General features: G+C 44.1%; 1 protein-coding gene across 2 annotated transcripts in view; it reads left to right on the top strand.

The window, feature by feature from the left end:
- The first annotated feature begins 752 nt into the window (after positions 1 to 752).
- Positions 753 to 22,924, top strand: part of STXBP5L (syntaxin binding protein 5L) — a 74,079-nt gene continuing 51,907 nt past the window's right edge. For both annotated transcript variants that reach the window (XM_035141186.2, XM_060268695.1), the window contains exons 1-4: positions 753 to 2,514; positions 13,906 to 14,003; positions 15,984 to 16,065; positions 21,191 to 21,291. In XM_035141186.2, the coding sequence (XP_034997077.1) occupies positions 2,332 to 2,514; positions 13,906 to 14,003; positions 15,984 to 16,065; positions 21,191 to 21,291 (464 nt within the window). In that variant the 5' untranslated portion in view covers positions 753 to 2,331. The remainder of the gene's footprint in view (positions 2,515 to 13,905; positions 14,004 to 15,983; positions 16,066 to 21,190; positions 21,292 to 22,924) is intronic.

Here is a 22,924-nt window from a genome sequence, read left to right as displayed (position 1 = left end):
AGCTCACCCCGTCACAGGGATTCGAACCGCCGACCTTCTGATCACAAGCCCTAGGCTCAGTGGTTTAACCCACAGGGCCACCTGGGTCCCCCCTACCTAAATGAGCCTCTCCCAATTCTGAAGACGGTTCGGAAACTTAAGCTGATGCAGAATTGCTTTTATTTTAATTTTATATACTGTGATCCTTTTATGTGAACCGTCCTGAGACCTCCGAGTATAGGGCGGTATATAAATTCATTAAATAATAATTAAAAAAGTCGACTACTTTTCTCTGGCGCCTCTAAGGGGCCGGCTCCCTAAGTCGACCGGGTGCAGAAAGCGATGACTGGGCAGCAACTGCTAACCGAGAGCGGCGGCGCGCTATAGGTCCAGCCGGCGGTGCGCGCGCCCCCGCGTTCCGCCTCGCGCCGGGGCCTGTTCAGCGCGCACAACCCGCTCGGCGCTCCCCTCCTTCGGCCACCATTTCCCCCCGAGCGCGCTGTGAGGGGAAAGCAGCCTCCTGGCGCGCCGCAGCACTTTGCCGCCTCCGCAGATCTCCCCTGATTGGTCGAAGCTCCTGGTTTGTTTGGGGTTGTTTTTTTTTCCCGAGGGGGGCATTGCAATTGGCTCCCTCAAATTTACGGCCTTGCTCTCTGGCCTATCAGAACATCTCGAGGGTCGCTCTCATTGGGCCTTTTGCCTCCCTCCGCCCCACCCACCCAACCCAGGTTCCTCTCCGCGCCTTGCTAGGCGCAATTGCCGGCCTGGTTGGTTGGCTGGTTGGCTGGCTGGCTGCGCGCGCTCTCCTTCGCCCTCCTTTCCCGGCCAGGTAGAGGCCCACCCTCTGCTTCCCTGGTAGCGGGTGGGTCCGGAGGAGGAGGAGGAGCACCAGCAGCAGTAGCCGCCCCCGCCGCCTGTAGTTTCAGCACCTCGGAGAGCGGCTGGAGGGAGAGCCGCCGCGGGAACCGCAGCAGCGCCGGCGCGCAGGGCGAGGCGAAAGACTGCGTCGTCGCCTCACAACTCCCCTCACAGCCAGAGGGACGGGCGCTTTTGGCGCTGCCTGCCATTGCAGCTGTCCCGGCGCCAGCCTTGCAGTCTTGGCAGGAGAGCTCGGTGAGGTGGTGGCAGGCGCCTCTCTCGCCCACTTGGGAACCGTCCGGTGGGGTGTGCTTTCCCCTCATTCCGAGGCGCAGTTGTTTGTCGGAGGTTTGGGTTCCAGGTCGTCGTCGTGCTGCCTGCACCGCCACAGACGTGGCCCACAGAGACCTACTTGAGAGCCGCGCTTTCTAAAGCCAGGCCCTTCCTGCTCTGAGGGACAGCCAGCCAACAAGTTACTTGCTGGCCCGCTCGGGCCTCTCGCTTGGCCTCTCCTCGCTCAGCGACCCGCTCCTGCGAGGGCCCCATTCGGACGCTTTTGCTTTCCTCTCAATTCCCGAGAGACGATGGGAGGCTACGTCGGGATTAACACGCCGTGTTTGGCTTCCCGGAGCCCGGCAGCGGCTTTAGCGAACGTTGCGGTTCGGGGTTGAGGAGGCGAGCGAGACCCGTCAGGACTGCTGGAGCCGGAGAGATCCCCATCCAGGTTGCCAGGGAGGGAGAATGCCGCCCAGCCATAACCGCGAGGGTTATTTGGATGTACCGGAAGCAGCCTGCTGAGGGGCAGTTGATTACTCACCCGAAAAGATTCCGAATGCAAAGGTTGACGGGGAAGATCGCGAAGGATCTGCAATTGCTGTAGGTGGCAGGCAAGCTGCTGTAGCAGCTGCAGGAGCCAGCGCTGGAGCTTGTATTTAAAACATACGCAGACGGGAGAGAAAGAATCACCGAGGTTCAGATAAAACCATCTGTTACAGAAGGTGGCCGGGGCTTTGTAACACCAATTACTTCAATATGGAAATACATTTTTTCACAAGAGGTGGTGAAAGTCAACATGTCAGTGAGTTCATAGGCCATTAGGGCAGTTTGAATGCTGGCTTGAATTCTGATGGATAGTATTTTTTAAATATATATACACATATACACAATGTGGATTCTTTATAAACGACTTCCTGTGAGTACCTATAATTCATCCGTTCTGAATTCCTCAAGTTGGGTTTGCTGAATTTGTGGGATTCTGCTCTCCCAACCCTTTTTAAGAGTTTTGATAAAATGGAGTCTTTATATACTTCCGTCAGTAAATCACCATACTGATAATCCTGTTAATTCAAAAGACCATTTTGCTGCATCACTGAAACATTAGAAAGGCACTTCATTTTGCTTTCCACTTTGGGGTTGCTAAATGTGAACCTCACCAAGGCAAGCAGTTTTTTCTCCTCTGCAAAAACCCTTTCTAAGATTACTTTCTTCTTCAAAATGAAGAAATTTAATTTTCACAAAGTTTTGGATGGTTTAACTTCATCCCCGAGTGGAAGCAGCAGCAGTGGCGGCAGTGGCACTGGGCCTGGAAGTGGTTCTGTGCACTCGGGAGGAACTGCAGGGACTCCCAGAGAGGAAATCCAGGAGACTCTCACTTCAGACTATTTTCAGTTAAGCAAGGTAAGAACACCGTGTGGGGTTTTTTAAGCACAAGGGGGAAAATCTGGAGTGCTACAGTATATTAACATTAAAAGCCAAGTCAAAATGCCTAAGGGATGAAGTGGAACAACATCTTCTACTTTTTAACTACTGTTACATTAGAAGTTGGATCCCAATTATTTTTTCTTCCTGGTCAGAGTAAGTAAAAATGTCAGCATCATTAAAGGTCCTTATAGGACTTGGTCTCAGATATATATAGCAGATCATACTTTTGTATGACTGGGCTGTAGTCAGATTGAACTATGACTTAAAAGTGTTCACAAGTGTTCATCACAAATACTAGTTTATCATATTTATCATTCTTTACATTCTGTGAACACGGTGCATTCTCTGAACATTCTATATGAAATATATTCACTTTTGGCCTAATTATAAGCTGGGATCAGCTAGAAGGCTTCATTTTTAAATTATCTTGAGTACAGGCCTTTTCATTTCGTAGGAGCATTACTGATACATTAATTATAGACTGTCTTTGTACTCTGTCCATGTTTTCATAATAGTTGTTTTGCTTCTTGTATAATGAAATCAATATTAGAAACCCAGCATCTATAATTGGCAACTTTAATAATGGAAAATAGTTGGGATCCATGTTTGAGTTGCTAACATGCAATCTGAATTATGTGGGAATTTTATCTGAAAGGGGAAAGCAGATTTGATTTTTTTTTAAGTTATCAAGCATTCAGATATTTTACTTTTTTTGGTACAGGGTGAAAAGTTATTTTTTGCTCTGTGTTAATCATAGTTTTAGTAGTAATTTAGTAGTAAGGTGGGGAAAGCAAAATGGAATGACATCCTTTATGAGCATGTTTAGAACAATGAATAAATGAATATATTGTCTTTTTCAATTTAGGATTTTTAGTTACTGTTAAGTGAACATAATTGAATTCTTTGAGGTTTTCTTCACAGTATCAAAAGCATGTAAATGGGTACAAAATGTTACCATGCAAACACATTTGTTGTGCATTAGATGTTTCAGTAATGTGAACATTTGAAATAGGATAAAGATGAAGTACTTATTTCATCATATTTTTTCAGATTTAGTATCTAGAATTGCCATTAGTCTCATAGAGAAAAGTATCTCTTATTTCATTTGTTCTTGAGGATATTTGCATTAGTCTTACAGAAACAAGGATTAATGGTGTTTTGGCCCTTTTGGATCAATTGATTTGTCAGCTGCGCCGAATTAAGTGTTTACCCTCAATTGCACCAAGGTAAAAGCTGGCTTAATTGGCTACTTCAATAGAACTAATATTTTTCCCCACATGGACTTTACATTAATGTGGAAAAGAAACTGAAGACATCCAACAGTTATATTGTATTACCAGTACAGGCCTTCTTTCCTAACTGACAAAGACACACACATTTTTTAAGGTGTCTTAGAGATTAATCAGCTGCCTAATATCAAATTCACATGATTCTTACATAAGAGTGCAGAGGCCCTTTAATGGTGCTTCGTCCCACATTGCTTGCTGAGCCACAGAATCAGTAGAGGCTAGGTAGTCTGCATTGGTGAATTTTGATTTTGAGCAGGAGAGGACCCCTATGGGGAAAAGCAGGTAGGATTTACTAATGGGTGTGTTTTGGTAAACATATTGGTGTAAATTTGTGAGCTTTTCCCTGCCCCATCTCCCTAAGACCCTCATCCAAGACTGTTCAGTGAAGAAATGAATTGTGGCATATCTGTGACATATTATCAAATTTGCAGATGTTGTCATCCCTATGCTCAGGGCTTTTTTTTCAGCCGGAACTTACTGGAACTCAGTTCTGGCACCTCTCAGGTAGCCACCACCATTATCGTTTTCAGAGAACAAGGGAGGAGCTCATGGTGAGTTCTGGCACCTCTTTTTCTAGAAAAATAGCACTTCTTATGCTTAAAATTTTTCCAATGAAAACCTGGACATTCTGCTGCTTATCTACAAGACAAGTTTTTTTTATGTCAAATAGGTGAGACAGTAGCTAGACAGATAAGCTAAGTTAACTTTGCAAATTCTTGTTTTTCAATATATATTTTCCCTAAAAGACTTATTGGGGTGGGGTGGGGGCGGGGGGGCTGACTCAATCCTTGTAATTCATTGTGATATGGCTTCAGAGATAGCTTGAGTTCAAAGGTAGGTAATAATTTTGACTTAAGTGCATGTGTACATACTAAAGAAGATGCTGTCCAAAACGATATCTTCCAATCCCTGCCACAAGATGTGTAGTTTAGTACCTGTCCCTGCTAAACGCTGTCCTTATTTTGTTCCTGTTTTGGGTTATTGGGGATGCATTTTCAACATTTTGTTACTGTGCCCTAATATACAGTGGAGCAATGGCCTCCAACTTTTGTAGAGCCAGGACATACATTTAATCTCAAAGGGCTCTATACAAACAAACCACTTTTAATGGTGTGTTATCATATATGCTATCTGCCCCATCCTTCCCTTTGAGTAGGAACTGTCTTGACATTGGAACATTGGAAGTTGGAACAGACTCCTGAGTTGATTTCAGCTGCCACAGTTATCAACACCCTTTATGATGTCAATAAATGTCCAAGAGGCAAGACTGGGTGTAGGGAGAAGGATGAGTAGTGAAGTAGATTCAAGCCACAGAGGCTGTGTGGTGATTTTTGTTATCATTATCGTTATTCTTTATTAAATTTGTATACCGCCCTTCATGGTTTTGGAAGGGGTGGAGCATGTGGAAGGTGGAAAGCTAATGATTGATGGAGAATGAAATGGAAAGATGAGAGAGCTTTTCTTCCTTTTGCTATATCCAAAATATAGGGTTTGGGGGGCGTGTAAGGATCTTTAAGGGACCCAGGTGGTGCTGTGGGTTAAACCACAGAGTCTAGGGCTTGCTGATCAGAAGGTCGGCGGTTCGAATCCCTGCAATGGGGTGAGCTCCTGTTGCTCGGTCCCAGCTCCTGCCCACCTAGCAGTTTGAAAGCACATCAAAGTGCAAGTAGATAAATAGGGACCACTCCGGCGGGAAGGTAAACGGCGTTTCCGTGCACTGCTCTGGTTCGCCAGAAGCAGCTTTGTCATGCTGGCCACATGACCCGGAAGCTGTCTGCGGACAAACGCTGGCTCCCTTGGCCTAAAGAGCGAGATGAGCGCCGCAACCCCAGAGTCAGGGGCCCCTTTACCTTTAAGGATCTTTAACTTCAGGGTAAATCCTTAAAAGAGAACCTCTATTATGAGTCCATTGGTGGGGAGATTTGAAAAAAAGAAAAGAAAACTCAAAGCCAGAATTCCAGACTTAAGTGAGTCTATGGTTATGACAGCAAGACTGTGGTTATCACAGGGGTCCGAGCTCTTGGTGGAATGTAGAGTTTTAAAATGAAAATCAATTTGTGTGTTGTACTGTATTTTACTTTATTATTGTGTTGTTTTTGGACTCGTCCAGACAACCTGTTTATTGAACATCCATTCTGATTTGCTTTTGCAAAGCTTAAGTGGTGGTTATAGTAATGGCTCTCTTGGTAGGATTGCAGTTTTAAACCTCACAGTTTTCTTTACTACAGGACTTGTACAGCACTTATGAAAGTGTGACATTACATGTGTCTCCTCACTAAAAGCAAACAAGCCCCTATGTACAGGGGAAGAGCTTTCATATAAAAGGGTCCAAGTATGGTTTTCAGGCAAGATTGACTTCATACGTCTTATTTAGAAATTAAGCCATGTTACACGCCATAAGTTTTGGAATTTGTGAATTGTTTACAGGAACACCTACACATCCATTTCAAAGAAAAAAGCTAAGGAAACACACAAAAAATTTAAAAATGTGAGGATGCTTGCTTTGAGTTGCAGTGATTCCAAGGCCATCCTCTAGCATATTGGGTTATTCTGGGTCCTTAAAAACATTCAACTTCCAACAACTTATTGTCCCTTTCTGGTAATGGGGGGCCCACAGTGCACCTGCAGCTGAATTTTGCTGGGTAGACTTTAGGGATGGGACATATCTGGAAGAGCTGCCAACACTGGTTTAGGTGTCCGTGAAGTCACCATCAAATAATTCTGATAGGGGAACAGGTCATGGTGCTCCAAAGGTCCTTGTCATCACAAGGAAACTCTGGAGCCACCATGGAGGATGTGGCCCATAAGGTTCATGTTTCAGGGCACCTCCCTCCCCTTGTAGTACCCAGAGCAGCTGCACCAGCCCTGGAGCTGCAGTTACTAGAAGAGACGGCCATCCTTTCCTAGTTAAGATTTATTTGTTTGTCCTGGGAAAATTGTCAGGGCTGATCACAGAGTTGAAGATTCCCATTCTGCATTAAGCAGCTCTGACACACAGAAGGAGCTTATGATACTAGCATTAGCCTGCAAAAGTGAATTAAATGACTGAACCAGAATCGTACTGAGGACCTGGAATCAGGGTCAGAAAACCGAACTTGTAGTTCTGCGCTTTCTCAAATTCTGTCACAAAAGGCTTATTACACAGCTGATGCAGACCAGACTGGAGCTAGGCATAAAATGAGTGGATCATTTTGAGAGTGACAAAGAGGCTTGGTAGTGAGATTTCTGTATGGCACAGTGAAGGAGAAAATGCTGTTCCTGGTTGTTTTTTTTTAAACATACTTTTTATTAATTTTACAAAATACAAAAAAAAAACGGTACATACATAAACACCTTTTCCACCTCCTTCCTACCCACCCACATGGGTCCTCCCCTGCCACAGAAGTATCCCATGTATGTGAACAGTCAGAGATGGTCCATTTTATGCTTGGATTTCTGTCCTCCTCCCCCTCCCCTGACCCCAAAGCCCCCCCCTGCCACCAGGGAGCTCCAGCAAACCAGGGCAGTACGCAGGAGGCCATCCATCCAACCATCTATTGTCATACCAAAAAAAGAAAAAAATAGAAATAGGAAAAAAGAGAAAAAAGAAAGGGCAAAAAAACAAAAAAAAAACAATACAAAACAGAAAAAATTTTCTTGCATTCATAATTGTAAAACCATATTTTGTGGGCTCCCCCTCCCCCCCTTCCCCGGTTTTCATCCCTTTTTTATCATCTGCAACAGTTTCTTACTTTATAAAAATAGACCTTTGTATCTTATACAACTTATAAATCAATTGTTAACATTTTCATCTAATATTCAAATCACTGAAAAATCAAACTCCCATTTTATCTTCCCGTGCCTAATTTTTACTCCCTCTATAAGCCTCCATATTTTCACATTTTTCCAAAATCCATTCACTTTAAAAACTATAACTATTCTCAATTTAACCTTACATCCCCGATTACCGGCTCCACCCCCCAATCCAGCAAATTCCATAATCAGCAGACCAGTTATAAACCTGTTAATCCATCCTTATAATCACAACATCACTTTCCCTTCACCCCACCCCCTGTTTACAGTCTTTTGCCATCCAGGCCACCATACAGGACCCTGAATTTCTTCTCTTCTCTGCATATTTTTTCCTTCTTCCCTGTGGGCGTTCTGGAGTTCCAGTAATACCAATCGTGCCCCCCTCAAAGGCAGGGCACTCCATCCAACTTTTTGTAGAGTAAAGTCATCATTTTTTTCGTGGTGTGCTTCATTTTGTGTTGAATCATCACAGCCCTCATCTTCATCTTTTCCTTCCAAATCACAGTCACCATCATTGTCATTCTCACATTCATCTTTTTCAGTGTCAAAAGCTTCATCTTCTAAAAAATCATATTCTGCCATCACCATCTGAAATTGTTGCTGTAACTCTTGCCGTCGTGTCTCCTCTTGACATAATTCTATTCTTGTTTCCCACATTAAGGTCAAAACAGACCGCTGGAACTCAGGGGAACACTTTTTTGTTGACATAGTTCAATCCTGCCAAGGTCAAAACTTGTCACGTGGGGTGGAATATGATCACAGTTTATTTTCTCGACTCCATTTTAACAAACTGGCTGCATTCTTCAAGTCTTATTAACAATGTGGGGAGATTCTCTTTGATGCCTTTGAGGGATCCTTTTGAATTGCTAATCTTCTGTTTACGGCTTCGGGTTTCTATTTACTGTCTCTTTTGTTGCCGTGGGGGGGGGGGTGGCTTCCTCTTTTCTCCCCTCTCTCCCAGATCCAAATTGTTTTATAATCCAAATCGTGAGGTTACTTACAATCTTGTTTCCAATCGTTTTATTTTCGGAAGAATCCAGCGCTCTCCGCCTTCAGCTTGAAGCTTCTCCCTGCTAGAATAACGTTGCCGCTCAAAATGGCCCCCGCGACTTCTACCCTCCTCACTCCGGAGCTCTTATTAGAGCTAGCCGAAGGGTTGGGGAGTCCGGATTGGGGCTGTGCCGAGCAAATTTGCCCCCGGGACGCCCTTCCCGAGGTTCTAAGGGGCGCAGCGTCGCTCTCGCTGCCCTCCCCACTCCTAGCAGGGACGGGCCGTCTCGGAGACGAGACGAAACCCCGCCGATCAGCGCTGGCGCTGAACCCGGAAGCCCCAATGCTGTTCCTGGTTTTATGGACTAATGCAGCAGGAATGTACCCCTGTTGGCTCTCCTGGACCCCTCAACAGCTTTCACTACCTTCAACCATGGTAACTTTCTGTATCAGCTGTTTGAAAAGGAGTCGGGGGCACTGCACTTTGTTGGTTCCAATCCTATCTTACAGGTAGTATTAAGAAGGTGATTCTGGGGAAACTCAGGCTCTGGACTGCAGTGCTGGGAGGCAGTTCCTGTGCATCATCATGCCATATGCTATGGGGTTTCACATGCCTTTAATATCTACATGAAAACACTGGGAGAAATCAACTCAAGATTTGGGGCAAGGTGCCACCAAAATATGGGTGATGGCCATTTCTCTTTCCCCTTTTTGTATACGCCAAGTAGAGCAATGGATGTTAGTAATGGGATAGAGGGAAGCTGATAAAGTAAAGTTTAATCTAGATAAAACGGCAGTATTCAACCAGTTCTGGATGGGTTGCACTCTGCCATAAAGATCAGATTTTCAGCATGATACCACTTGAGCCAGTTTTGCAACTGGATACACAGCCAGATGGGCGGGGTATAAATAAAATATTATTATTATTAAATGGAGTTCATAGCACTAACTTCATTTCCAGTGCCATCTCTTCTCCCAAATGTCAATTCTTTTCTAGGGGACAAAACTGAAAAGGGGGAGGGGGGATGTTTTATTTCCTGAATATTTCTGGGAACATTTTTGCCTTGTGCCTAAAGATAGGTAATGAAGGCACCAGGTGAGTCTCCCTGGGGAGAGCATTCCACAAACGGGGAGCCACCACAGAAAAGACCCATTTTCATGTTGCTGCCCTCCAGACCTCTCATGGAGGAGGCACAGGGAGAAGGGCCTCAGATGATGATAACTGGATCTGGGTTGGTTCGTATGGGAAAGGGGTGATCCTTGAGGTATTAATGCCAGAAGTAACTGGGAAAAGATTGCAGGATCTTCGATAGCTCCAAAGCTGGCAACTTACTCCCACAAAAATCAAAGCCCAGCTAAGCTGTTACATACTGGGCCAGGCCTTGCTGCTCCAATCAGGCTTTGCCATCCCTAGTTGAGTATCTTCACACTTGAAGAACCTGGAAGTGCAAGGTGCTTGGAGACCTCTTGGAAGTTCTCTGGCACCTCTGTTGACCAAGGTCACTGGGACAGAACTTCATAGAGTTGCTGTTGGCAAGTTGGTCAGGGCTAGTTGTTCAAGTCCAAAGATGCAATCTCTTTGCCCTTCTGTTCTTTCAGACTGAGCTTCTCGTTCAGCCGAGGGATATACATCTTCTGTGGCTCGCTCTTCCTCCTGGTAACCTTGGCCAGTCTTGGGGTTCAGACATGATGTTTCTTAGCTTTAGTGCTCATATCTGATTCAATGAGTGGGTGATGACGGATGTGTGTGTGCCTCATTAGCTCCATCTGTTAGCCCCAGCAGTGCCGCTTCCTGAGCAAGTTTCCAGTGTTCCACTTCCACTGGGATGTCCCCTCTCTTTGTGCCATCTGACACTATTGGCTTGAAGGGCTGGTCCCCCCTGACCAATCTGCCCTGCAATTATTTGATACTTTGCCATTCAATTTCTTCTGTAGAGGTTTGTTGTGTGTATTTGCATACTGTGGGTGGAGGCAGCAGATGGGCAAGTTTTTCACAGCCCAGCCACCAACAGAACTTCTTCCCATCTATGACAATCTATCTCAGTCAAAGAATAGTGTTTGAAAGATAAATGGTCTGTAAAATATACTGACTTGCTGTTGTTGACACCTGTCTGACTTGCAATAAAATGAAGTGCACCTCTGGGGGTGATACTAAAATTGCCCCATGTTGTAGATTAGTTTTAGGCTTTACTTTGGGCCCCTCCTATACCTTTACTGTCCAGCTATTTTAGGTCTTTTCTGCAACGTGTTTCTCCCTCATCTTTGTTTACCTTTCAACTTGGCCTGCCTGCAGCTTTCCCTACTGAATTAGGACTCCCTTTGTGACTGCAACTCTCTGTAATTTAAGAGTTTAATCATGTAAACAACTCTGCAGCAAATGTAGAAGCACAAGCCCAGGAATAAATGCACTGCCTTCTTTGCCCTAATTTTGGTGGGGAAATATTATTTCATTGTACAACTATACCATATCACTCACGTATAACATTGCTTATTTGGAAGGAAAAATACAGCTGAATTGTGTGAAGGTGGGAGATGTGGTCTTCTGTCTTTGACTGACAAGTAGACTGTGCATCCATTTATCTAAAGTGAGGTACCTTTTCAAACCTGTTTACCCAGCCATGAGGGAAATGCACACAGAGTGGCAAAGGGAGGCCAGGAAATGGGGATTTAGGTTCTAGCTGTGTTCACTGCATGAGAGAGAGGCTGGCAGAGAAGCAGTGCTGTTGCTGCATATATGAAGGTCTGTCTTGCTCATGCATTTGGATGAGCATTTCTTGCATTACCTAATATGCTCTTTTAATCCATTTTCAGTCTCATGTTGTAGAAAAGGTATCTGGTTATTTTATTATGAGCATGCGGTACATGTCCTTCCTCCTCCAGAAGAGGCTGCCTTAAGAAAATGAATGGAAGAAAGGCTTTTACAGGAGGGAGGGACAGAGTCAGACATACTCAACTGCTGTTATGACTCCTTAAAGGCTAACAGATTGACAGAGCTATCCAACCCTCCTGGGCAGAGGGGTGAAGTTGGATTAGGTGCCCAGCTGTCCTGGCTAAATTGGTCCCCTGATGGAGGGACAGAAGCATCATTCTGTTGTTGTGGCACTCCCCCTTTCACCTGCCAAAAGTGTGGGTGGGCATGGCAATGATGCTTCTGGTAGGCACCAAGGCAGAGAATGTCATGGGTGCTTCTGAGCTCTCTGCTTCAGACCAGGAGTGGGAGGAGAAAGGATGAGACTATGTCCACTTGATGAAGCCCCCGCTCTGCTTCCAGACATGCCTGGACCTGACAAGATGGGAGACTCGGGGGCTGTGGAGGATGATGGGGGCTCAGGGTACAGTCTGTTGTTATAGAGCAAGAGAGTTTAGACAAGGAGATGGGCCTGAGTGCCTTCCAGGGAGAGGTGTTGCATCAAGAAAAGGGAGGAGACTCACCTCCCTCCCCCCCAGAGGAGCACCCATCTTTAGGCCAGGAATGTTCACATGGAGAGGGATTCTTGTGAGTGTACTTTTTCCTCCTCTGCATAAAAGCTTGGTGGGTAGGCAGGGTAACTTGTTGGAACAACATTACAGCTCCCATATAGCCTTGGAATTCTTGTTGCTGATCTTGGACTTGTAAACCCTGACCCTTGTGCCTGTACTGGACACATTACTGCTAACACCTTGTAAGAGCTGCTGGAATGTATTTGGCATTTCCATGCCTCTGAGTCCATGCCATTAATCTGCTTTAATAAAGTATCACCTTCTTGCTTATAAGTAAGTGCACTTGCTGTTGCTTTTTTAGCAGAAGCCAGGACAAGGAGGGGCTGGTCTGGCCCAGGAACTATTGGATCCCGATCTCCTGCTCACATTTTGCTGCAGCTGCCATGAGCAATAGGGCTGCAAATGCAGCAGTGCCTCCAATCTGCTCCACAAAACCCCACCTACATGACATGGAGGTGAAGTTAGGCTTGCGCCCTTAGTCCACTTCATTGGATGTGTGAAGTGTAATCCTGAATTTGCAAACATATCTCCATTGAGGGGTGGGAGATATAGAGCAGGCTTCCTCAAACTCATCCCGCCATATGTTTTGAGACTCATCCCTGACCACTGGTCCTGCTAGCTAGGGATCATGGGAGTTGTAGGCCAAAAACATCTGATGGACCGAGTTTGGGGAAGCTTGATGTAGAGCAACTTCAAAAGAACAGGCAGTGACAATTGCCTGAAAGCAAAATAGTTACAGAGAGCAGTTAACAAGGATGTACAGTGACCAAGTTAAAATGGAATGTTACTTGATGTTAAGACACATGTCCTGGTGCTGATAAGCCAATTTAACATATGCACTGCGATAAGAACAACAACAACAAAATGCAATCTCAAGTCATGGTTGACAAAACTAAACAGTCTGATAAATTGCAATAATTCAGCAGTTTTCTTTGAATCTCTATGTTCCAGTGTTCTCATTTTACAGAGTAGTACTAGTTACAGTGTGCCCTGTTCTAATTGGCTGAAATTTCCCCCTGAACCTGTGGCACAACTGCATTAGCTACTGAATAGTTTTCCGGCCCAGATCAAAGTGTGGTTTTTATTTATAAAGCCTTATGCAGCTCAGCACCCCAGTCTCAAGGACCACATCTCCCCACATGAATCAACCTGGACCCTGCATTTGTCATCTAAGGTTCTTCCTTGTGTTCCCTCTCTGAGTGGGATGCAGAGAGTCACAACATGAGAATGGCCTTCTCGGTGGTGGCCCCCAATTTATGGAAACTCCCCAGGGATGCACAACTACTTTGTATTGTTAGGTGCCAGGCAAATGCATTCTTGTTCCCCAAGGCTTTTGGAACTTATTTTTTGTTTATCTTCTGGAATTGAGTTGAGTCTGCTCTTTTCTATATGCTTCTGATGTATTCTGGGTTGTATTATTATTGTTTTCCCACTTTTAAAATGTTACTTGTAAGTTGCTCTGTGGTCTCTTTTCTGAAAATAACGATAATAGCAATAATTTCTTCAGACTCCGCTGCCACAGGTTGTACTTTACCTTAATTTATCTGTATTTCCTTTTGAACTGAGATACTAAAGGAGCATCTATATTAGGGAATGATAATATGTTTGTAGATGTGTATGTATATTATTATTAAATATTAGAATTTGTCTAGTTCATCTGTTAAAGAATATAATTAATTTGTTAAAAGATTTACACTCAGTTGACAGCCTATTAATTAGTTTGGTTATCCAGAGCTTTGTTTGCTCCAGAAATAATACTTAATGATACTGTAAAGCAACTACTCTACATCTACTGAGTTTCTTTCTTCTTTTGCAGACAGTTCGCCATGGGTTTCCTTATCTTCCCACTGCCTTAGCTTTTGACCCAGTTCAGAAGATTCTGGCTATTGGGACAAGAACAGGTGCTATTCGAATGTATCCTTTGCTAGTGTACCAAACAGTATGATTTGCAGCATAATGTACATTTTACAATCTGTGCTTTTAGCTTCTTTTCCTGCATTTGTACATTCCAATAGCTTGAGGAAGGTATACTATGAAGAGCCTCCACAGCCAATTGGATACTGTACGTGCCTTTCAATCTGAAATAAACAATAATAAAATGAGGCCTGAGGTGTCACTAGTCTCAAGAGTGACACTTCAGGTAAGATTGATGGTAAACTACTACAAAAATTTGTTTGGCGTGCATGCAGAGTGGCGATGGAATTTGGATTACAGTATTCATGAGCTTGACTGAGCCCTTTTTTATTGTCAATGGAGAAGGGAAGAGAAGGTCCTTGGGCGCAAACTCCTCCACCCCAAATGTTTGACTGGAATGAGAATGGTGTGAGAGATTTTATTTCATGGGTCAGACTGGGCCTCTTTTTAATTCTTTTTTATTTAAAGTACAGTGGTACCTTGGTTCCCGAACGGCTTAGTTGTTGAACAAATTGGCTCCTGAACGCCGCAAACCCAAAAGTAAATGTTCTGGTTTGCGAATGTTTTTTGGAAGCCAAACATCTGATGCGGCTTCCACAGCTTCCGCGGCTTCCACTTGAGTTCAGGAAGCTCCTGCAGCCAATCGGAAGCCACGCCTTGGTTTTCAAACAGTTTCGGGAGTCAAATGGATTAGCAAATTTGTTAAGAAAATAACTTTTCACTAGTCTTGTTTAAAATTTGTCTTTATAAGTAATCTCTGTGTGCCTTATGCTCCAATAAGGAAACATTTGGAGGAGGCAGCTGTACTGGGAAACCAATACATTTAAGTACAACAAAGCCTGTGACTTCAAAGTATAGGAGTGTACGTTAGGGAATTCTCAGACAGGGCTTAATCTGCCCCAGGGAGACAGTGGAAGGAAAACTGTAAAATTAATGCTAATTAAACACACCTGGAAAAGGACAGAGCTTGCTTGAGCACCAGACAGGTATCCACATAGAAAGTTGGAATTTATAAGAAAAGTGTTTATTTTGTTTTTCTTTTTTTATTAAATTTCTACACTGCCCCTCATCCCAGGATCAAAGGGCGGTTTACAATATAAGAACACAAGAATACATAACATAGTAACAAACAAAAACAATACTCCCCAGTTTAAAAGGCCATATATTTTTTAATTAGCCAAAGACTTATTAAATGTGGATTAAACTCAGTAAATGGGACGCGGGTGGTGCTGTGGGTTAAACCACAGAGCCTAGGGCTTGCTGATCAGAAGGTTGGCGGTTTGAATCCCCGTAACGGGGTGAGCTCCCGTTGCTTGGTCCCAGCTCTTGCCAACCTAGCAGTTTGAAAGCACGTCAAAGTGCAAGTAGATAAATAGGTTCCGCAACAGTGGGAAGGTAAACGGCATTTCTGTGCGCTGCTCTGGTTCACCAGAAGAGGCTTTGTCATGCTGGCCACATGACCTGGAAGCTGTACGCAGGCTCCCTCGGCCAATAACGTGAGATGAGCGTCGCAACCCCAGAGTCGGTCACAGCTGGACCTAATGGTCAGGGGTCCCTTTACCTTTAATTTAATATAGCAAGGACAGGTCTGTCTTCAGACCACTGCATAGCAGACTGGGATGGTGGTTTATCTTTCAAGGCTCAAGGAATATGTCTCTTGACAACCATAAGGGCTCATAAAATCAGCTTTTTTGTCCTACAATGTGTCCCTGGACTATAGGAATATAAATAAATAAAGTGTATTAACTTCCAAAAATATCAGGGGCTTCGCCAATGCAACATTGATATTGACAACAACTTCAGACCAAAAAAAGAATAGTACCAAACATGCCCACATTACATACTTCAGTCACACCTCCAACACCTATCCGTATTAGACAGTGCTAGTTAAAAATGGTTAACTGTGTTTTATTTTATTTTCCTTTAATTTCAGCTATCAAAAACTGGATTAACTGATCCTTAACTTTGACTCTAAAAAAGATTGGGCAGACCAGGTGTTGATTGTTATTGCCAACACGAAGGTGATGCTGCAGTTTTGCAGCTTCAGTTTTTGATCAATGAGGTAAGGCTATATTTACAAAAATGCAGATGTTTATTTAAACATGAGCAAAGTTATGTGTTATGTCTTTTTAAGGGGGGATCTGTGGGTGTCTGTGGGTGGAATTCCCAGTTTGAAAAATCAAGTTTCCAGCATTTGTCGAATCTGAGATAAAAGGCAATACATGCAGGCACACCTCTTTTGTGTGTGAGAAACCAGTCCCAGCCTACTCTTACCTTTCAATGCTTTTGACCAATGAGTGCAGCCATTGAAATGATTCACATTTAGGATGTGATTAGACCAAGAGAAGGTTAGAGTGAAACACCGATTGTTTAGACCAGTGGTTGCTTACCTTTTGGGGTCCAGGGCCACATTTTGAAATTTGAGAAGGTGTCGAGGGCACCAGTCAGAAAATGGCTGCCGCCAGGGTTGGAACATAAGAAGCTGCCTATCTAGGTAAGTGGCAGTAAATCTTCGGGGTTTTAGGCAAAGGTTAGGGTTGCCAGACTCAATAGAGGACAGGACTTCTGTGCCTTTAATTGCCCTGCTCTCTTTAGAGTCTGGAAACCTTAAAGAGAAACCAGCAGACCCTTTGTTTAATTTCCAAGCAAAGGGTCTGCTGGTTTCTCTTTAAGGTTTCCAGACTCTAAAGAGAGCAGGGCAATTAAAGGCACAGAAGTCCTGTCCTCTATTGAGTCTGGCAACCCTAGCAAAGGTTCTGTAAGCAACATTGACATTACTAGGTATGGAGTTGAAATTCAGAACCTCCATGGCACCTTTTTCAGAAATGTTGTCATAAGAAACTGCTTATTGCCAAGTCAGACCATTGAGTCATCTAGGCCACTATTGTCTACTACAGCCTTTCTCAACCTTGGGTCCCCAGGTGTTGCAACCCCAGAGTCGGTTGTTGGAATTGTGGTCCAACAACATCTGGATACCCAAGGTTGAGAGAGCCTGGTCTACTAACTGGCAGCTTTCCAGGATTTCAGGCACAAGACATTCCCAGCCTACCTACATTGGTTCCTAGTAAGTTTCCGAGCACAATTCAAAGTGTTGGTGCTGACCTTTAAAGCCCTAAATGCCCTCGGCCCAGTATACCTGAAGGAGCATCTCCACCCTCATCATCCTGCCAGGACACTGAGGTCCAGCTCCGAGAGCCTCATTGTGGTTCCCTCACTGCGAGAGGTGAGGTTACAGGGAACCAGGCAGAGGACCTTCTCGGTAGTGGCACCTGCTCTGTGGAATGCCTTCCCATCAGATGTCAAAGAGAAAAACAGCTACCAGATTTTTAGAAGACATCTGAAGGCAGCCCTGCTTAGGGAGGCTTTTAATGTTTAATAGATTATTGTATTTTATTTTTCTGTTGGAAGCCGCCCAGAGTGGCTGGGGAAACGCAGCCAGATAGGCAGGGTACAAATATTATTATTATTATTTGTACCCCGTGCATCTGGCTGGGTTTCCCCAGCCACTCTGGGTGGCTTCCAACAGAATTTTATTATTATTATCTGAAGATTGAACCTGTTGGACTAGATGACCCTCAGGATCCCTTCCAGTTCTACAATTTTATGATTCTGTGACATTTCACATTCAAACATGTGCTGCAACACTGCCCTTTCCACATACAGGGCTAGTTAGACAGGTAGAGCTGAGGCATCTGGATGCATAGATGAGATGGTGGAGTTGGAAGGAGGGGTTTGGATTTGTTGGAAACTCTGGAGCATTTCAGGGCAGGCTGATCTGTGCAAAAGGAACAGATGACACTTGAACTGAAATGGAACCAGACTCTTGGTGCTTACATATATAAAAAAGCAACAGAGCAGCTTTTGAACTAACCCCTGAAGGAAAGCACACACAGGACCTGGAGATCATCCAAGATGAAGGTGAAAGTGTTCCAGATTTTCCAGATGGCAACGTGATAGAATACCAATGGACTACTGTTGTCCCTGGATACAAGCTCTCTAGGAAGAACAAAGAGGGCTGCATGATACAGATCTGTGCTATGGCCACCTGCCACTTTGAGATTGCCCAGTATCTCTTATTTCCCATTCTCTCTTGGTGGTGAAGTCATAGCCCCCCCCCCCCCTGAAAACACAAAGTGCAAAATAGGTTCTAAAGGGCAGGTAGGTGCAGAAATCAGGTGGTAATTAATACCAAAACAGCCCATCTCCCAACTTCAGAAGGTATTTATCTATTTCCCTGATGGATGTGAATGGCTAGACAGAGCAGCTTGCCAGTCAGGATCCACCTGAGGTCAAATCCTTTAAAGCGGGAATGTAGTTAACAGTCCTTTGTCACAGACTTTGGAACTCCCTCCCTGGAGAAGCTAGACTGGCTTCCTCCTTATTGTACTTCCTCAGGCAGGTGAAGATTTTGTTTTGTTTTGTTCCAACAGGCTTTTGGGAACTGATTGCATTTAATGAATAGTCTGGTACCATGCTGTTTTTATTATTTGTATGGTTTAAATAGATTATATATATATATATATATATATATATATATATATATATATATATAGTTTTACTTCTTTGTATATTTATACAGTCGTACCTTGGATCTCAAATGCCTTGGCTTCTGAACAAATCGGCTCCTGAATGATGAGTGTTCCAGTTTTCAAACAGTTTTCGGAAGCCAAACATCCGGCTCCTGCAGTCAATCGGAAGCCGCGCCTTGGTTTTCGAATGGTTCCGGGAGTCGAACGGACTCCCGGAACACATTCTGTTCAAGAACCAACGTGTGACTGCATTTATTTTGAAGAATAATATCTATGTACGGAAAAATAAAAATGTTTTCAGCGGTACAGATATCTGATTTTATTCTGCTTCAAATTTGATTTTAAGCTGTATTTTAATTGATTGTTTGATTTATGTTTTTAATGTATCATACTTTGATGTTAGCCACCCCGAGCCCGGTCCTGGCTGGGGAGGGCAGGGTATAAAGAAATAAATAATAATTATTATTATTCCAGTCATACCTCGGGTTACAGACGCTTCAGGTTGTGCGTTTTCGGGTTGTGCACCGCACTGAACCTGGAAGTACCATAACGGGTTACTTCCGGATTTCAGTGCTCGCACATGCGCAAAATCACCAAATCACGACCCGTGCGTACGCAGACGTGGCACTGCAGGTTGTGAACATGCCTCCTACATGGATCACGTTCACAACCCAAGCGTCCACTGTATTATTCTAGCAATATTTAACTGCTTTTTTTAAAAAATATTGTATTTTCTGTGTTTTTAGACGTGCTATTTTTATATGTAAGCTGCCTTGAATTCTGTCAGGAAAGAAGGCAGGGTATAAATAAATAAATAACATAACATAACATAACATAACATAACATAACATAATATAAGTCCCTCTACTTGTCCATCTGTTACTGCTACATAGATGTTAGGAGATCAAAAACCTCTAGATAGCTGCTATGGAATCGACAGTAAAAGGTAAAGGTAAAGGGACCCCTGACCATTAGGTCCAGTCGTGACCGACTCTGGGGTTGCGCGCTCATCTCGCATTATTGGCCGAGGGAGCCGGCGTATAGCTTCCAGGTCATGTGGCCAGCATGACAAAGCCACTTCTGGCAAACCAGAGCAGCACATGGAAACGCCGTTTACCTTCCCGCTGTAGCGGTTCCTATTTATCTACTTGCATTTTGACGTGCTTTCGAACTGCTAGGTTGGCAGACCAGCTAAAATACTATCTGTACATAGCTGTCAAGTTCTCCCTTTTTTTAAAGGGAAATTCCCTGATGCTTCCTCGCGAGAAAAGGAAAAACATGACAGCTATGTAGCTGTATTGTTTTCTTGAAGTAACATTCCGCCTCTTCCCTTTCTCCTCTTACTGTCTTTTGAAATTCTTAATAAACTTCATAACTGGTCTTGAGTGCATTTTTGTCAGACAAAGGGTTATTCCACCCCCTCACATGCCTAGACTATTTGGCTTCATGAGATTGTGTCTTTTAATTCACCATGCTCTGTTGCTATTTCCCCGCTTCCTGTCCACACTAGTGGGTGGAGCTTGACAGTTGATACCCTGGTGTGGTTGGGTTTTTTTGTCTCTCCCCTCAATTTCTCTCTCTCTCTCTCTCTCTCTCTCTCTCTCTCTCTCTCTCTCTCTCTCTCTCTCTCTCTCTCTCTCTCTCTCTCTCCCCCTCTTTCTCATATGCAGTTTGTGTGGTTGTTTGTTTGTTTGTTTTAAATAGATAATATTCTTGTTCATTTCTGATTTAACAAGACTGGTACTAATAAAAACAAACTGAGGCTTTTTAGGGCTTTGAGAGTGTGCTGAGTGTTCTGTAAATTAAGATAATTCCTCTCTCCTAGCCTTATCCAGCTGATGTTCAACTTCACTTTAAAGCACCTGAGGATCTGATTGCATTGCTGAGAGGGGAGAGAGGAAATACAATCAGTCCACCTCCTTAGTCATTTCTTGTAGTTGTTTTTTTTAAAACAAAAACAAAAACCTCTCCAAGCAGTTTCCTGTCTGCAGAATTCCTTCCTGACATACCGTACATTGCAGAATTTGCCAGATACATTGAAACCTCTATTTACTAAGCCTCTGAGAGAAGAGTCCCCCAGCAAAATTACAGTAGTGGCTTTTTGGCATAGCCTAAGCTGGCAAAACGGGACCCAGGTGGCGCTGTGGTTAAACCACTGAGCCTAGGGCTTGCTGATCAGAAGGTCGGTGGTTCGAATCCTTGTGACGGGGTGAGCTCCCGTTGCTTGGTCCCAGCTCCTGCCAACCTAGCAGTTCGAAAGCATGTCAAAATGCAAGTAGATAAATAGGAACCGCTACAGCGGGAAGGTAAACGACGTTTCCATGTGCTGCTCTGGTTTGCCAGAAGCGGCTTTGTCATGCTGGCCACATGACCTGGAAGCTATACGCCGGCTCCCTCGGCCAATAATGCGAGATGAGCGCGCAACCCCAGAGTCGGTCACGACTGGACCTAATGGTCAGGGGTCCCTTTACCTTTACCTTTGAGCTGGCAAAAGGATAAACTCTAGGTGTACTTTGGGCTGGCAGAAAAACTGTCAGAAGCAACAGGATCTTGTCGTTCAAATGCAATTCCAAAAATTGGTAGAGCCCAGCCACTTCCCCATAATGTCTGCAAGATTAAATTAACACTTGACACACTTGTTTTCTGTCGTTATTATAGGGTGCTTTGGTCAGTGCAAGTTCAGATGACATGCTCCACTTGTGGAATCTAAGGCAGAAACGGCCAGCAGTTCTTCATTCGCTGAAATTTACCAGAGAAAGGTAAGGCATAACAAATTCTCACATTTAATTCCACAGATTTTGCTGTTGTATATTCCCTTAGTAGCTGAAACCTACTTAAACTATGTTTATGCAGTTAATCTTAACAGTAGTTCCTGTCCAGAACTGAAACAAAGAGCAGCCACTGCTCCTTTTCGCAAACCCCATTTCTTTTTGTTGTCATGTGGCAGGTTAGGTGGAGGAGGGTTAGCTTGCACTATAGTATTTGGGTTTTGAAGTACAGTTGTAATTGCCAGGTTAAATTATACTTGTAGGATGTATGAACATTTTTTTTCTACTGAGAAATCAGCTGGCTGTGGCTTCCGGTTTCAACAGAGAAATGATAGGGAGGGGAGCCATGGCCGTAGCCAAGGGGGGCAGGGAGGGGCAGCTGCCCCCCATCAATAAAAATACATAGCAAATTGAGGTTCTACCCCCCCAACAAAAGCCCTGGCCCCCTAACAAAAATCCTGGCTACATAATTCTTTCTCCTGCTGCTGCTGTTTGTCCTCACAAAATCACCCCTACCCTGAATAGCTTTTCTCTCTACAGGGGAAAAGATGTAGGGACTGGTAAAGCAAGGATTAAGCCCCCACACCTGCTCCTGCTGCTCTTCCACCTTCATTTGCTGCCTCTCATACTGCTTTATAGTGTTGAAAAAAGCCAGCACATAAGTGACACATAAACAGTTTCTGGCACCCATGTATTGTCTAGTTGTTGCCCCATGATTCACACTGTGAGAGAAAGGAAAAGGCAGGTGGTTCTTTACAACTCACAGCTCCTAGAAAATAAAAAAAAATGGTGTATGGAATCCTGCTTCCTCTCCTTTTAGTAGTCAGAATCTGATTTAAAATGCCCTTTCGTCAACAGCATTTTTACATTGCTTAAATTTCACCCGGGTATCCTTTGTAACTGACTTTAAAATGTATTCTTAATTTTGGTAGCACTGTCTGTTTCATGTACCTAAAATTACAATTAGGGCTCATTTCACACTTTCGCTTGCCCCCTATTTTGATCGGATTGTACACCAATTAATTCCCTGGTTCAGAGAGCTTTTCTCATTATTCCACAGTGTGCCTTGTGAAAATTCAATCATACCTGCTGAATTGAAGCCTGATTAAGCAAATTCTCTCTTTGGATTTTCCACGCATCTGATAAGATTTGATTCAGCAGGTAAGATCCAATTTTCACAAGCCCCAGCTGTAAAATAGTGAGAAAAGCTTGTTGCACAATACAGTAAAAAAGCAGGTCAAGCAAAAGTGGGGATGAGCCTTTAGTGTAATCCAGCATAGTGTAATCCAGTTTCATTTCAAAAAACTCCTATTACCTTGCAGTAACAAGACTTAAGTCTTTTTGAAAGTAAAGCTCACATCTCTTGTCAGTGGACCTTCCTACAGGGAACCTCCCCCCATCCTGTTGACCAGCTCTTCGCCCAGTGAGAGCAGCAGCAGTGGGTCAGGTGGGGGGGGAATGAGGAAGTTGGAGGTATGGAGGAGGCAAGGCTCAGTGATGTGGCAGAGCCTTTGCGCCGCCTTGACCAAGAGGTGGAGGGGAACAGGCAGCCCCTTCCGGTGACTGAATTAAGGCGCACCACTAAACGTAAGGTCGGGAGGAGGCGTTTCGGGGTGCCCAAGCT

This window comes from Zootoca vivipara, chromosome 16 (genome assembly GCF_963506605.1).
Source record: "Zootoca vivipara chromosome 16, rZooViv1.1, whole genome shotgun sequence".
Classification (NCBI taxonomy): domain Eukaryota; kingdom Metazoa; phylum Chordata; class Lepidosauria; order Squamata; family Lacertidae; genus Zootoca; species Zootoca vivipara.
Note: the sequence above shows the minus strand (reverse complement) of the source record. Positions and strands in the feature narration are given on the sequence as shown.